Genomic DNA, 17,677 nt, shown 5'->3' on the forward strand with positions numbered 1-17,677 from the left:
CCGCACTATACGAATTTGGCGCGTAACGTGCTGACGTAAAAGAGTCTACGCGTGTTGCGTTTGTGATCATGGAAAATTTGACTTCTATTCTCAGACTCGGCTCGACTAAAAAGAAGCAACAACAACAATTCAAAATAATATTTGATCACTATATTTATTCATTACATAGACTGAAGAACAGTAAAGCAGTAAAAACTTGTAAAGCCTTAAAAATATTTCTTTAATATCATATATTCACTGTAAAACAACTCAATTATACATACCCCTCAGAACATGTGTGTTGCCTTTTAAGACTGCCTATATAGACAGCATGTCCTCAATGGTGAATAGATCATTAATAATGAATTAATTAACATCTGTACATGTGTAAATTATTAATTATCAGTTTTAAATTTAGTTTATGTCTTGTCTAATTTATATGGTTTGTAGGAAATTTAACTTAATAAAATAATTTTAAACTTTTATGTTTTTATTGTTAATACTGGCATAATTTTGTCTTAATTATACTTGTCATCTTCAAGAATGAAGCACTTGAGTCGTAATTTATCCTAATGATAATAATAATAATAAATTTGTTGATCCTATATGGTAAATTTCACATACATAAATGCAGAATAACCATTGTCTCTTCAACTTATAAATACTAAAAAAAATAAGTAATAAAACTGTCAAACTGTATGCTGGAGTTTTAGTTTTGCAGTAATGTAATTCATTATACCAGTTTGTGTTTTTTGCTTATTGTATCATTTTTTTAATGTTTTTTTTTTTCATTTTTTTTTTGTTTATATTGTAATTCTTACTCTTGACTCTATGTCCACATCTATGTTGACCACATGTCTATATTGTTTGTATATTCAAAATTTTTTCAATAAAGATTGAGGAAAAAAAACGTTCACATTACAACTCCACAAGTCTTTATCTTTATCAATGATTGAATACATAAAAAAAAATCTTTTGACTTTTGTGGAATTTTCCTATTGGAGTTGCTGGATAAAGAACAGGGACATCTAGATGTCGAATGCCCCCCTTCTCACAATCGCCACCTCTGTCCCTCTGTCACAGTGATTAATAGGACATTATGTAAATTCTAGCTGCCTGTTAATTTGTCATTACTTTGGGTCATCAATCACATCACACCTGAAGCTCAGCCAAGCGTAAAAATGATGGCTGCTGTTAGGAAATCAATTCTTGTCTCAGGTGGTTTGGCCGGAGAGAGAAAACTAGCACCTTAAGCATCAAAACAGTGATTCAAGGATGGTAATTGATCCTTAATGACTTTGACTGAAATGTTTTTGACCCCCATATGGATATGAATTAGACCCCATGAACCCCCATTTGATAAGATTTAGCTTAAGGAATCCATACTTTAGTTTTTTCACAGTACGAATAATAAACTATTTCACAGAGAATCTAACTTGCATAGTTGCTGTGGGAGTACAGATGCTTATTTGTATGAACTATCAGTTTTGTTTATCTTGTAAAAAATGTTTTAAACCTTCAGTTTTACAGGTTAAATAAGTCTCATTTCCTCAGACCGCCACACTGGGGTGTCATGACGCCATTCAACAACTAGATGTCCCCGTTCTCTAAGGCGACGCCACTCTCCACTGTGCCGCAAGCACAATTCGAAAACACTGACAAGACACTGAACCATCCATATCATTGTTGCAAACAGCTGCAAACAAACACAATGACTCATGCTTACCTTTAAAAGCTGTGCACAGTTCGACTTGACAAATAAAACAGAAATTAAAACCAGTATTCAACTGGTTACCATTTGCCTTTCCACTCATCAAGGGCTGGTTTCACAAAGACAGTGAGTCTAAGATATAACAAACAGTCAGACATCAGATAGACGTCTAAATTCATCTGCTGCACAAGGCAGTTCAGTTCTTGGCTATCTTAAACCAGACTGTGGTGCAATGAATTCTGGGTAAATTAAGACTTTTTATAATGAAAAGTGCAACAATAAAAAGAAACTCTTTCCCTTCTCATTGCCCTCAAACCATATGCGAGCCATGTGTTCCTGTTTCTCGGCGCAGGTGTCATCGGTTGTTACCACGGTAACATTGGTCTTAGTCCTGAGTTATCCTGTGGGTGAAATGACTTATTTCTTTGTTTTAAGTGACCAAACGGAGATTGTACCTGATAGACCGGGAGGGATTTGGGGAATACCTGAAGATAAAGAACCCAAAGAACCCCAACCCATCATGGTCAAGTTTGGGAGTTACTGGACGAAAGAAGAAGTCCTCTGTCGGTTCTACATCAACCGTGACTTCCCCCCTGAAGTGCTTCAAACTGGTGCTGGAGAAGACGGAGGTCACATGATGTCATGTGTCATGAGCTCTGGAGGTGAGTTCTCACTCAGGTGTTTTGTTTAAACTGACAGAAAGAACATGCTCAGGCTCGTCCGTTCACCTGTAAAAGATTCCTTCAGGTTCAGGAAAAGAGAAGGATGAGATGTGTGTGTACTTGTAAATGCTACATAGTGAGGACCAAAAAAAAAGATTTTCCTAACAGAGTGAGGACATTTTTGCTGGTAGGGTTAGGGTTAGGTTAGGGTTAGGAATTCAGTTGTGATGGTTAGGGTTAGGGAAAGGGGCTATATGTCAACAAGTGTCCTCACAAAGATAGAAGTACAAGACAAACTTTTATAATTAGAGACAAACAATTGAGGCGAGCAGTGACCACACGACAACAGCAGTATTTTCTTCACAAGAATATTTATATAAATCACAACCAAATGTGCACTATCAACAATTTCCAAATAAAAGCTGTGTGTGTGTGTGTGTGTGTGAAGAAGAGAGAGAGAGAGAGAGAGAGAGAGAGAGGAAGGGGTGATGAAAACATGATCAAATGCAGGTGTCATTTACAGCCATGGCTATATACAGTAAAAACAAACCGTGAATCATGGGTGAATACACACACACACACACACACACACACACGCACACACACGCACACACACGCACACACACACACACGCACACAGACATGACATGCTACCATAAATGGTATCGTAGGAATAAGTTAACGCATCACTCTTCATACTGTGATGATTTCTCAGTGCATGGAGGAAATGAATGGAGCATCTGAGTCATCATTTAAACCTTTGAAACTTGACAAATCTGATTAAAACCTCATTAGAATCCAGTCTAATTAGAGCACTCTGTAATAAACATGGAGTCTATCAACCTCCTTAACCAACGTAGAACAGCTCAGCCTTCAGTCGCCATGGTGACAGTTTGATACCCGAGTCCTGGCCCCCAAATATCTGCTGATGTTTGTGTATGATGAAAACAAATCGAGAGTTAAGAAGTGAAAGGTGAGGATAAAGTTGAAGTCTGCAGTGACGTCAGGGTCAAAGGTCAACGTTCATTTTTGCTTCAGAGGCTGTAGAAACCAGCTCAGTGACTGATGTGATCATGTTTCCTTGTTTTTTTTTTAAAAGACGAAGGGGGCGGGGGAAAGATGGAGGGAGGGGGGTGAGGGTAAACACAAACAGGCCACCATATGATCAAACCGTCTATTCACAACAACAACAACATTAATGAGGGCAAACGTCTGTTAATTTACAAAGAAGCTGAACTGGGATCAGTCCAGTGCTGCTGCATGCACCTGTCAGTGTTACACTCTCCTTCACTTCCTGTTTACATCCTGCAGGGAGACTATTGGTCGGCGCACCTGTCAGTCACTCTCCTCCAGCACCTGGTCATGTGATGACGGACACAACTGATGGTCCTGAATATGTTTTTACTAAATAAAATGATGTCAGTTTATTAACCAGCACAGAAACATTTTGTTTTCCTCAATTATGATGAAATCATATTTCTTGATTAAATTTATTCTAATTTATTTTGTATTTTATTTTATTTTGTTTTTGCCGATAGATAAAATGTACGTCCGTCTTACAGATGGATCCTGGGAGGAGGAGTTACGCAGACAAACACCAACAATGACTGTCTCATACCGTCCATGTGTGCGTGTGTGTGTGCATGTGAGTCTCACTGTGTCGCTGATGCCATGTTCCTTCATCACCATGAACACACACACACACACACACAGTCCTGCTGCTGGAAATAGTCTCCGGAGCAGCAAATGTGGGTTTATCTGCCGCTGAAAATAGTCCCCTAACAAATGCACTGTGTCCTCCTGTGTCCTGAAATTACATATCTGTGAGGTGTTTTTAAACATTTATATCATCAGTAGGAACCAATGAGCTCAGAGCTAAGAGTCAGGGTGGGGCGTGTCGTTCAGAGGCTTTTCCCGCTCGGCTGCTTCAGTATGGTCTCCACACAGCTTCAGCTGCGGCCATGTTTGTCGGTGAGCTGCTGTGGCTGGACTCTACCTCGACACCCACTCCTTCGTTCTGATTGGGCAGGGAGGGGTGCAGGAGGGAGGAGCCTGTGGAGGCGTTGGTGCATGGTGGCAGGATCCTGGGAGGGGAGCGCGAGTCACCTCCTCCTCCCCCTCCCCCGGCCATCATGGAGAACTGGTAGGAGCCAGCGGCGGTGGAGTAGTATAGGTGGTACGGCGAGGAGGTGGACTGAAAGGGCCCGCTCTGAGCCTGGTGGTGGCCGTTCGCAGGGTAGGGAGGAGGCAGGTAGGTGTGGTACCTCCCTGTCGGGGTGGTCGCCATGGCCGTCGCCATGGTGATGCCAAGGGCGCTTTGGGAGACGGGGTTGTGGGAAGGGGTGTAGGTGAAGGCCGCCGCTGTGGGAGGGTAGTGGACCCGGGGGTCCGGGAGGGAAGTGAAAGATCGTTCTAAGGTCATCCTGGGGTCGCCAAAGGCTGTGAGGTCAGGACCTGAGAGAGGTCAAAGGTCAAAGGTCACAATCCATATCTACTCACTCCAGTGTTGTGTGTGTGTGTGTGTGTGTGTTACCTGAGAGTCGTGAGGACAAGTCACTGAGTGAGGAGCGGCCAGGTGAAAGGGGATTGGCTGAGTGGACAGTAGGCGTGGTTATTTGGCCAAGGTAGGGATACGATTGGTCGTAGGACCAAGAGGGAGATGACTGCATCTGTCTGGAATCTGAGAGAGAGAGAGAGATAGAGTTTAATCACTCGCACCTTCAAAAACACACACACCGTCTCTGATGACATCACTATGACATCATCAGCGTTGTTCTCCCCTCAGTCACAGAAGACATGACACAACTGAGTGGTCATCGTCACGGTGAAACTGAACTCTTCCTGTTGTAGTTCAACAAACTCTAAACTCAAGGTTTAATTATTGTTTCTTCGAGAGCTTTTGACTGTATCTCATGGTCTTCTTCAGATAAAAAAAAAAAAATTATGTCATGTAACTGAATCAGGAAGTGAACTGAGTTTAGAATATTTTACAACAAATAAAAGTAAAAGTTTTGTTTGGTCTGAGAAAATATTTTCTTTTACTTGATATGAATATATTAATTATTATTATTAATTATATGAATATATGAAGAAAATATAGCACTGAATAAATAAGAAAAAAGGTCTTGAGCTGCTGATAGTGAAAGAAAGAGAAGAAAAAGAGTCGAAGGAGAGGAAGCAATTAACTTAGTGTGGGGGTGGATGAAGGGGAGAGTGTGTGTGTGTGTGTGTGTGTGTGTTCATGTGTGTTTGAGTTCTTTCATTCAATCCAGTCTTTTCCCCCACAGTCTAATAAAGGGCACTGATCATCCACAGACTTTCAGACAACAGTGTGTGTGTGTGTGTGTGTGTGTGTGTGTGTGTGTGTCTGTGGGTGTGTGTGTGTGTGCGCATGTGCGCACGGACAGACAAGGAAGCAAACTGTACACAGCAGCCAAGAAGTGAATGAAGGCTTTTCAAGTGGTGCCAGGAGCTCTCCCAGGCACTGAAGTGTGTGTGTATGTGTGTATGTGTGTGTGTGTGTGTGTGTTTGTGGGTGGTGGCGAGGCCCAGGCCAAGAGCCAAGCCCCCTCCTTTCTTGGCCTCTCTCACCAGGCAGAGTGCACTGATGTGGGGGCAGGAGTCACAGACGGCCGGCAGCTTGGGAATACTGGTAAAATACAAAATGGTGTTTTATGGTCGGCTATTTAATGTCAAAAATAATTTTGTTACTAATATTAATATTTGTTTTAGAACTAATCAACACTTAGAATTAAAGCACATTTATCTAAAGAAGTGATTTATTGTCATTAATAGTTTCTGAGGGAATGCACACAGCCTATATTCAGAAACTGAGCCTTAAAACCAGCCGTCGGGACTTTCTGAACTTTGTGATGTCACAACGAAGCAGTCACCGCCCTCACCTGGAACCAAACATCCTACCTTGCAGGATTTGGTTTCTTCGAGTGTTTTACCTGAAATCTGCAATATTTTTCTTTCATTCAGGAAACAGTCAGCCAATCAGAAGAGAAGCTCAGAGCCTGCTTTCTTCTGATTGGCTCACCAACCTGTTGTTTCTAGAGTTCCAGAGAGAAGCCTGAGAAAGGAGGTGTAAAACTACATTGATTTGGTATTTAGTGCTTAAAACCACAAAATAAAACACACACCTTTAAGGTGGAACAGAGGACACGATTAGATCCACCTTAAGGAAATGATCATGTCAGTATAGTATCAGACTGAGCTTTAAAACACACGTACAGTTGATCTTAGTACCACAAACCAGTTGCCACATTATGATCCTGGGGCTCTAGAGACCAGGGGCCCAAGCTAATCCAGACCTAACAGAGCACTGATGGATGGAGTTCTGAATTAAAAATCTTTTTGAATCCTTTGACTTGCCATACTTTCACATCACAAGCATCTTTTTTTCCCCCCCGTGACGTTGCTTTGGGAGAGCTTTTATTACTCTGTACCATGAGAAGTGAAAGAAAGGAAGACAGATATTAAAGGAGAAATGAAAGCTGAGCAGGGGCTGATGAAAGGGGGAGAGAGCGTGCCAGGAGAGAAAGGAAAGAGAAAGAGACAGAGCGAGGTGTTGAATGGCTTCATAACGGTTTCCTGTTGCTGTTTTCACTTTGAGAGGGAAAGAGCAGAAAGCAGGAAGGGATGAGCTCGCAGTGTTTCTCTACATCTGAAGATCAGAGTCACGACCAGACTGTGAAACCTCCATGTAAATCTCAGAGGAGAAACACAAGACAAAGTCACTTCCTTTAATCATATGCTCATGTGCTACCAATACTCATTACTATATTTGTCCTCGGAGACAAACACAATGAACTGAGGTCTATTAAAATCACCTTTTAAAGGTTCTTGCATATAAACATAATTCACCTCCCTTGTGAAAACAAACCTTTACTGATGTTTTGCCAATGTATTAGCTTCCTAAAATAGCAGCATGTCTAATAATAAATGTCTAAAATGAAATTTTGTAATGTTGTTTTGTTAAGTAAAAGTGATGTCATGCAAGAATATGAACCAGGAAGTAGAGACTCTGCAGATTCTGACATTAAACCATATTTCTACGCTGTATTATCACAAAGATATTAAAGAAACGTGCCACCCGGTTTTTAAGGGATGTTAATGGTGATGTTAGCCTAGCTTAGCATAAGCTTTCTTGGGGATGGAGTTGCAGCTCCAGGTGAGTGGGTAACTAACCATCCATTCATCCATGCATCCATCCATCCATCCATCAATCATTCGTCTGAAGCTAGCTGGTTAGCGTGCTAACAATAGTGTTTGTTTCCACCTCTGGAGACAGCCGTTGGTGAGTAAAGGAATGAAGCTTGATGCTGAACTCACAGCGTTTCCTCTAGACTGGTAAATAAACAGCTGCTATTGCTAACATTACATATGTAGCACTAGCAAAAACTTACATATAGCAGCTTTAAAGAGAATGATCAACCTGTCACTTTCAATCTACATGCATGGAAATTAAAAAAGGGCCAAAAAGGAATTTTATACAAAGTAAAATCTTCCTGAAAAAAAAATATATAAAGTATAAAAGGCTGTGCTCAGGCAATCAGACTGAATACTACCATTAATATGAGAATTAATACAGTAAATGTTTTGAATCCAGTGGTGGATGATGTTTTTTTTCTGATGCTGACAGTTAAGTATTCGCGTTTAAAAAAATTTTTTCATAGTAGCACTTCCTGCCAGCTGACTCTCATTTCCTCGTAAAGGCCCGACCTGCTTCCTCACTCACACACACACGCATGCAAATGCACACACACAAAAGAAAAAACTTTCAATACACAACAGTGTATGTGCATGTGTGCGTAAACAGACACACTCAGAGCGTCACTACCAGCGAAGGCAGAAGAGGAACAGATACCGTGCTTTGGTGCGACATGGGGGTATCCACGGTAACACACACACACTCACACAGGTACATACACACACAGACCACAATAGATCATACTAAAACCACAAGGAGGAACACTGAGGTTTGATGCAAACTCAATGCACAAGTTTGGGAAACACACACACACACACACACACACACACAGCACTGAGCACACTGCAGGCTAGAGGCACCCAACTTAGGGGTGAGAAAGACAACATGGCCGCCTCTCTTGTCACTTTGAACCCACTCTACCCTCCTTATAAGAAGACTGCCTGCCATGTGGTGAGGTCTATGAATGTGTGGCCCCGTTGTAGACCATGAAGGCTGAACCCAAATGGGACAGTCGGGTCTACAAGAGGATATGCGCTGTGTTTCACGAGCCGTGCCTGCCCTTACTATGGCGTTGCCTAGCAACCTTGACAACACGTAACTTTTCTTCACTAAAACTTGAGGTTTGAGCCTTCGAAATGGGACAGTGTAGCCAACGGTGACACAATTGCTCTTCAAATGCAGCCTGAATCATCTCTCATATCTCTTTTGCTACATTTACTAATGCTATTCATTCTATTCCAGAGTCTCTGAACTTCTAAAACAGGGACTTTCAGAAACTGGACCTGATTTGTTATGAACACTCTGGGGTTGTGTTTTATTTTGAAAACTCGGGGGCTGAAACTGAGATCTTTGGAAACAATGATGTAGACACCCATGGTCTCTCTTGATTGGCTCCTATCAGCCCCTACAAGTGGGGAATACAATATGATAATGAGTTACAAGTGCTACTAGCAGTTTTTGCTAGCAGCTGTTGTTCTATTTTAAGATACTCTGTATTTTAATGCTGCTTCCTGTCTATACCAGCTTGCACATGTCCAGTGTACATGAATGGTCATGTTATATGTGTTTTCAGGTTTGATAGTGTGGACGGAGATCATTTTAGTTTTAAAACTCTGTTCTAAAATGATGTGGATGAAGACTGAGATGTCCAGGTTAAGGGAGATGGTGATCCAGAACCATGGTAGGGATCAAGACTACAGAACTGGATTCTTATCTGTTACAGGTAAACAGGGCCATCACTCTTTAACAGAGCAGCATTATTTCAAGGATTTCATAATAACATTTCTCAGATATTTCTGCAGATTTTTCCTCTTTGCTGTTTCTTTGCTTGCCGGACAGATTGAGGTTGATTCGACCGTCGCTTTTCTTACCAGCAGTTATCTGGGTGTGCGTGGGGCTGGAGAACGTGGCGGAGTTGAGCGCGGCAGACTGGCGGGCATTGACCGACGGCTGATGATGGTGATGATGATGGTGAGGAGGCGTCACCCTCATCGAGTTGCGCCTCAGCTGTTCCAGCTCCGTCAGCCTCTCGGAGAACGCCAGCGATCCCGGTTTGACCTCGTCCATCTTCTGACGGTGACCTGGAGAGAGAGGCGGGATGAGACGTTTGTAATCTGATTACATCATCCAAGGATTACAGTTACAGCCTGACACAGACTACAACAATGTCCTGACTCGCTTTCGGGAATCCGTCAGTGGGCGCCGCGCAGGCACGTGTGTGTGGTGATCTGTCACGCTGTCTGTGGTGTTGGCTGCACTTCAAAGCGCAGAGACTGAGCTCCAGTTACAGGCACTTCCTCCCAATGGGGGAAGTGTGCATGAGTGTGTATTTATACTGTGTGTGTATGTTTGTGTGTGTGTGTGTGTGTGTGTGGGCGAGTTAGAGATGAGTGATGGTTATTCACAGCTGAGCGGAGCTGGCAGGAGTCCTCCTCACCTCTTTCTCTCATTCTCTTCACCTCCGTTTAACATGAATGAGTTTTGTCCATATGACACAAATTAGAGTTTACTAGCCTCTTCTTTAGTGATTTCATCTGCCATTAGAAATCCCCATGTTTCATCACAGTGAGGAAGTCAGTGTTGCATCAGGTTCCTTATTGACTCACTCAGCTGAGGCTTCGTCTGAAGGATCAGAGGCGAGTCCTCACTGACTTTATTAACTTTAACGTGAAGAAAACACAACTTATAATCATCATATAAAGCCAGTACGACACAGTTTTATCAGCTGAAATGTGAAATTGTGAGATTCCATTGTGAGAATATTGGATGATTCTGCAAAAACACAACATTACGTAAATCCTTGCTTTAGACTGGATGTGCGTACGAAAAGTTAGTCCAACTACTTGGAAGTAAAAAGAAAAGTAGGTGCCTCCAACATGATGAGATTAAGGCCAGGAACACACCGGATGCATGAGATGCGCGTCGCGAGATCTACAGATGGTATGATGTCATATTGACATCATACCAGCAACGTTACATAAAACTGACACCTTCCACTGTAGCTTCTATGTCAAGTTTGAATCAGAATATACACACAGACATGAGTTTGTGTCCTGACATTAACATCTGCCACCATCTTTCTCTTCCCTTATTCGGGTGTTATAGTGACCTGACCTTAATCATAATGTGTGTGTGTGTGTGTGTGTGTGCGAGTGTGTGTTTACAACTCACGTCGCGGCTCTCTTGGACCATCCACAGTGATTTTAATTGCTCGTTGGTATGTGGCCACCTGAGGAGGGTTGGTGAACACTGTGATAGTCAGAGTGAAACTCTTCCCTAAGAGATGAGGAAGACAAGGAGAGAGATGAGAAGATGAAGAAAAAGAAAAGAGACAAGGAAACCAGAAGGATAAAAGTTTGTGTTTTCTAGGAAAAAAAATCTTCAATGTTCCAAACCATATCCAATATTAGATTGTATTGATTATAATGTTTATATACATATTATGTATGACTATAACTATTGAAGCTGCTAACAGCTAACATGCTAGCAAGCCCAGAGCTCAAAGATGAACGAAACCCCAAAACATGCTAACGCTAGAAAATGCTAATTTTGCTGTTTTCATTGCTCTTCTGACCTGACCACAAACACAACAGTCAGACCTGTTCCTCTAATATGGTGATGCAGCTTGATTTTTAATGTCTGTTGCTATGGTTACTGGCAGCCTAAATCAGTATTAGTGCTGATTTCTAAAAGAGAAGATGGACCACAGCTATATACAGTTTTAATGGGCACCTGCCAGCCAATCAGAAGGGGAGGATCATACCTTATACTGAGGGAGATATAAAATATATGTGCACTATGTGTGTGTGTGTATAAGTGTGTGTGGGTGTGGAGGGGAGGGGCACTGCCAGCTTTAGCTTTGGAAGTAGCACTCACTCAACACTGTGCCTGCTGCAAACACACACACACACACACACACACACACACACACACACACACACACACACGTGCAGACCACCACTGTTGCTGCCAGTTACCACAGGCAGACAGTCTGATGCCAGACACACACACACACACACACACTGCAGACTATTTGTGGGCAATGCCAGGTGTTACTCTCACTTCTCTCTCGCTCGGCTCGTCTCTTAACATTTTGTCAAACACACAAATGATAAATGAGTTTCTGTCTGACTGAGTCTCGTCCATTATCTTTAAACTTATACTGTGGTTGTCCCAAAGCAACTGTGGTTAAGATACGGTAACGGTCAGACTTGGTTAAGCTGAGGGAACATCTGCTCAACTTTCACTAGCATCATTCGGTGAGGAGCTGCGGTGGCTACTTCTCCTGACGCTAAACCAAAGCCACATAAAGGACACACTACTTCCTGCTTTGAATATTGGTACATGAACAGTACTAATAAGATACAAACCAAGCATGAACCTCCAGGGATGAAAACTGAAGCTATAGCTAGTCTCTATAGGTCATTTCTAGTGAACTCGTGGAATTATACTAGTATTCATATGTTAGCACTAATTAGCAGGTATCAATGTCTGTGCTCACCGTACCTGGCTTGTTAGCTAGTTAAGTGGCTAACAGATGAATTAGCCTTAGGTTAGCGCCATTGACTTTTAACTTTTAAAATGTCCAAATAAATAACGTTCACAGCCTGGTACGAAAAACTCTATAGCTAGTCTCTATAGGTCATTTCTAGTGAACTCATGGAATTATACTATTATTCATATGTTAGCACTAATTAGCAGGTATCAATGTCTGTGCTCACCGTACCTGGCTTGTTAGCTAGTTAAGTGGCTAGCTAGCAGATGAATTAGCCTTGGGTTAGCCACATTGACTTTTAACTTTTAAAATGTCCAAATAAATAACGTTCACAGCCTGGTACAAAAAACGGTTTTGGTCTCTATAGCTGGGGTGGTGAAGCTTCATATAACTCACCTGTTTACCTGATTAAGGCTTAAAATGATGTTGTTTAAGCGTTAGCGATGTTGTTGTTGGTACGTGCGGTTTCCTGTTTACTTCCTGATTCATGTACTACAGTGAAATAAAGCGTAAACCACACCTTTACTGACTCTGTGTTGCACTTGTTGAGGTTTCACAGCCACTGTAGGGCATTATCACCTGAAACCTTCTTCTGTCTTCAACATACACACACTCATTGTACAGTAAGCACTATAACAGGAAGTGTAGTATAAACAGCATGAGTGTGTTGTTGTGCAGGTTGTTGCCACAGAGAGTTTACAGTAAGAGATGTTGGCTGATAGAGGGAGGAGGGTAGGAACAGCTGAGGTTTTTGTGTCTGTTTTGTCTATCAGCACACACACACACACACTCACACACTCACACACACACACACACAGATGACTAAATCTCAAAGGCGTGTGTCTGTGACTTCTTTTCTGATCACCCCCATGTCTCCATCACTCTCCATAGATAAGAGTGTGTGTGTGTGTGCGTGCGCGTGTGTGTGTATCATGTCAGGGCTCGCTTTAGCCAATCAGATGGAATCTCTATTTTCACCGTCTTTAACAAAGCAATGTGTATATATATGTTCCCGGAATAACAAGTTGGTGTTTGTGTATCTGTTTGTGTGTGTGTGATATTGTGAAACAGAAAAATGATGGTCCTGTTTAAAAGAGGAACTAAAATAGACACTGAGAACTATTTGCACATTACACACACACACACACACACACACACACGCACACACACACGTATATATAGTAGTAATAGTAGTCCTCCTCATTGGACAGTTCAAGTGGTCCACTAGACCAGGATCCCCACTAGACCACCCACAGAGGGTTCAGGAGCTCAGGAGAAGGTGACAGCATCAGTGGAGGAGAAGCTGCAGGACGAGGTGGAGGAAAGTGACCTGGACTGGGTCAGATCCTCACAGAGGCACATGGAGAGGGACGGTCCTGATGGAGACACGATCAAATCCTGAAGTCCATCTTTGAAGATCATCTCTGAAGCCATTGGTGCAGGACCTGAGTTAGTTGTTGAGGCCAAAATCCACCAAAAGAACATCTGCAGGCATTCAGAGCTCAGCAAGGGACTGACAGAAATCCACCAACCATACTGCAGCAACCACCCTGCAAACCGGACCCTCCGAGTGTGCAGGACCGGATGGAGAGCAGGGTGTCTCACAGAGGAGTTTGAGTCTCCAGGAGTTTTGGCCTCTGATTGGAGGAGGAGGAGGCTTCAAGAGGGCATTGGGCTCAAAAGAGGAGAACCAGCTGGAGGAGCAGGAGGTGTGTGACGATGAAAGACCACACACACCTGATGAATCCAGGAGCATCACAGACGATGTGGCACCACCGGTTGTATCGATATAGTTTTCTACTATTGGAAATGAGCTCCAGTTCTGCATAAAGAATAATTCCAGTCTGCACAGTGTGTATCGCTATCTGTGTGTGTTGTAACAAAGGACTTCTGCAAAACAGGGAACACTGACTAATTATGACTAAGTTTAAGAACTTTGACTCCTACCTACACACACACACACACACACACACACACACACACAGAGAAACCACTAGTCAAACCACTAAACCGCTCATTGGTGTGGGCAGCTAAACTAACCACTTCCCACAAGTACAGTTTATGACAGTTAGAGGTTTTCAGAGAGGGCTGCTGCGGCTTGTTATCACTCAGCACATTAAAGCCTCACTGTATCCACAGTTTAGAAAGCTCCTGACACTACACAACGAGACGGTCAGAGGTCAACCGGAACATCTGGCGAGATTCTATATTGTCAGTAAATCACATGTGCAGATCCAAAACCGACCAATCAGAGCCTGATGTGTCTGACTCCTCTTATTGAGCCTCACTGTAACACAGTGTGACATATTTATTTAGATCCAGTCACACAAACACGCCGTCCTGCTGCTGGGAATACTCTCCACGGGCAGCAAATGTGGGTTAATCCGCCGCTGAAAATAGTCCCTAACAAATACACTGCTTCCTCCCGTTTGAGTGAGCAGCTGTTAAAATGAAACAACATATCTGTGAGGTGTTTTGAAACATTTACATCATCAGTGGGAACCAATGAGCTCGGAGCTAAGAGTCAGGGTGGGAAACTGATGCTCCTGATGTTTTCTGTTTTTTTGCAATGCAACGCTGATGGGGCCGTCACTACTACTGGATTGATAGCAATGAAAATGAGTATGTATAGAGATTCATGGTCCACAGAGGATGAACCCTAATGACTGATTTCTCCTGTAGGAGGTTGTCTTCTGTGATTCTGAGTGAAACATCTCAGCTAATATTTGCTGGATCGTCGTGGCCTTAGCTTGAGACATTCATGCTCCCCTCAGGATGAACTGTAATACGGTGTATGACAAATGCTCTGTGTTTGGTGCTAATGTGTTGCCACCAACTCAAATAAGTGAGGGGAGGCTTAACGACATCATGGAGGAGAGTTAGCCCGCAGTAGCTTCAGCTAGCTTCTCCTAATAAACTGAGCACAACCGTGACTGAGATGTAGTGATGGTGGCAGACTGAAGCTCTTTGTCTGTTTGGCTGTTACATTTGCATGAAAACAAATTTCTACTCATTTGAATTCTGCTGCACATGAATTATTAACACGTTCATTTCTCAGCAGCAGTGGGACTGTGGAGTCTCTCACATATCCACAGTTGTTCTAACACTCCATTCAGCAACTTGTCATTTTATATATGTGTGTGTATAAGAGTATATGTGTGTGTGTGTGTGTGTGTGTGTGTGTGTGTGTGTGAGCAGACCTTGTGTACACAGCACTGGTGTTTTAAATAGATAAGTTGGGACATTTGCCTGCAACTGATTTAGAGTAACTGTGGTGTAGTGTGTCCGTTAAAGAGAGGGAGGGAGGTGAACGGGGTGTTACGAGGAAGTTGGGTGAATACTGGAAAACTGTTTTTATTCACATGTACTTCCCCTAATTTATCCAAGCTATGTGTGTGTGCCTCAGTGTGTGTGTGTGCTTGTAGAAAACACACCTATTAAATTTCAACCAATGGGGGATATTAAAGATGAGTATATTTTACATCTGAACATTTATCTGTGTGTGTGTGTGTGTGTGTGTGTGTGTGTGTGTGTGTGTGTGTTTTTGAGTACCTCGTCCACTGCGGCCAACGAAGCGCAGGTCGTTGAATCTGGCCACCTGGTTCTTGAGGGCGGCCGTGGCGTTGCGAAGCTCCGCTGAGTAGTTTTCATCGTTTCCCGCCATCACCGTTACCAAGGTGCCGTCGGGGATGTCACCCAGGGTGACCACCTTGAGACATGGCGGAAAGAAAACAGAAGATGAGATGGAGATTTGGATGAATTATCAAAGGGTGTGATTTTGCCTAATATTCATGGATTCTGACACTTCTGGGCTCTGGAACTACAGTTCCCACCATGCTTTGGGGTAAACAGTCAAGCAAGGAACTATGGACCTTATGCAGTGAACTTTGCTCCATTTATGGTTTTGTATTTTAACATCTGGAGACTCTTATTGCATTAGCTGCTGCCACTTCCTATTTGTAGCTGCTAGCATTTCCTATGTGTAGCTGCTAGCACTTCCTGTTTGTAACTACTAGTACTTACTGTTTGTAGCTGCTAGCACTTCCTGTTTGTAGCTGCTAGCACTTCCTGTTTGTGGCTGCTAGCACTCCCTGCTTGTAGCTGCAAGTATTTCCTATTTGTAGCTGCAAGCACTTCCTGTTTGTAGCTGCTAGCATTTCCTGTTTGTAGCTGCTTGCACTTCTGGTTTGCACTGGAGTTATAACAAATGTATTTATTTCTATGCTTTCTAGGTGGATTCATGGATGTTTTTGTGGACACTGGACATAAGCTCATGCTAATATATGTAGCTAAATCCATAGTAGATCGAGGTGGACACGGATGCTACAAGCTAGCAGATTGGCTATCTCGTTGCGTGGCTTTCTGATTGGCTGACTGTTGTCTGAGTGATCCAATATTTTCCAATCCATTCAATTTCTTGTAAACAATCCTGCAATTGCAATCCTGCAAGGCTTGGATGGAATGTCCAGGTGGGCTGGGCTTGGCGACTGCTGTGTTGTGACATCACAAAGTTCAGGAAGTCCAGACGGTTCGTTTTAAGGCTCAGTTTCTGAAAATTCCTCTGTGGACTGAGCGCTTTGATACTTTCACAGTATTAATATAGAACCTAGACCTGCTTTATAATAATAAAAAAGAACTTTATACAATATTAGACCCTTAATGACCTCAAATAAACTCAAGCAAAAGCAGCTTCAAGTATCAAATTTCATGTAAAGATGCAAATGATGAAATTAAAGCTGGATCATTTTCCCTGAACACGCGCATGAGATATAAAAAGTGACATTCTGAAACTAGAGTGCAGCTTCTCCTCCACTCATGCAAATACAGAGGCATGGAGGCTGATTTCCATATTAACGCTAATCACACCAAACCATCAGTGTGCAAATGACCACCAAAGATACAGTACAACGCATGGTTTCTCTTTTGACCCTGAGCCCTGGCAGCCAGTAACCACAACCCACAATCCCGGTCCCAAACCTGGACACTTATGGGTTAACCCACTGGTTTAACCCTGATTTTCCTCTAATTTCAGACTCCTCATGTTGGTCTGAGATCAAACTGTATCAGTGTGTTGGTGTTCCAGGAATCACACAAACTTGTATCTCCAAGATGAGCTAAGAAAAACTGGTTACGACTTATTATGTTGGTTTTTAAGATTAGGTTTTCAATGGTTTGTACAACAACTGTTAACAAGAGATACCATGTTTTTCACCTGACAACAGTAGCACACACACACACACACACACACACACACACACTGGCAGCAATCGAGCATGAAACCAGCAGAAGAAACCAGAGAAAGGAAACAATTATGAAGCTGTTAGATCAAGTGTGTGTGTGTGTGTGTGTGTGTTTGTGCATTCTTTAAACAGATGCATGCGCACACATAGTTTCGTCATGTGTGTGTACACTTGTGCATGTTCATAAAATGTGTATTTTTGTCTGTGTGTGTGTGTGTGTGTGTGTGTGTGTGTGTACTTGGATCATAACAGTCATCCATTATCAGTAAGAGGCAGTGACATCCGTTCATGACACTCCATAATGATGCATAATGCACCAAACACACACACACACACACGCACGCACACACACACACACACACACACACACACATA

The 17,677-nt window shown here is 42.6% G+C and overlaps 1 protein-coding gene across 4 annotated transcripts in view; it reads right to left on the bottom strand.

Annotated features, from left to right (window-relative positions):
- Positions 1-2,706: 2,706 nt before the first annotated feature.
- Positions 2,707-17,677, bottom strand: part of runx1 (RUNX family transcription factor 1) — a 45,009-nt gene continuing 30,038 nt past the window's right edge. For all 4 annotated transcript variants that reach the window (XM_087179524.1, XM_023426912.2, XM_023426913.2 and 1 more), the window contains 5 exons: positions 15,615-15,771; positions 10,739-10,843; positions 9,439-9,648; positions 4,886-5,032; positions 2,707-4,806 (listed from right to left, as the gene is read on the bottom strand). In XM_087179524.1, the coding sequence (XP_087035650.1) occupies positions 4,280-4,806; positions 4,886-5,032; positions 9,439-9,648; positions 10,739-10,843; positions 15,615-15,771 (1,146 nt within the window). In that variant the 3' untranslated portion in view covers positions 2,707-4,279. The remainder of the gene's footprint in view (positions 4,807-4,885; positions 5,033-9,438; positions 9,649-10,738; positions 10,844-15,614; positions 15,772-17,677) is intronic.

The sequence above is a fragment of the Seriola lalandi genome, unplaced genomic scaffold (assembly GCF_002814215.2).
Source record: "Seriola lalandi dorsalis isolate HSWRI2012SDOR001 ecotype SW California unplaced genomic scaffold, Sedor1 jcf7180002054850, whole genome shotgun sequence".
NCBI classification, from domain to species: domain Eukaryota; kingdom Metazoa; phylum Chordata; class Actinopteri; order Carangiformes; family Carangidae; genus Seriola; species Seriola lalandi.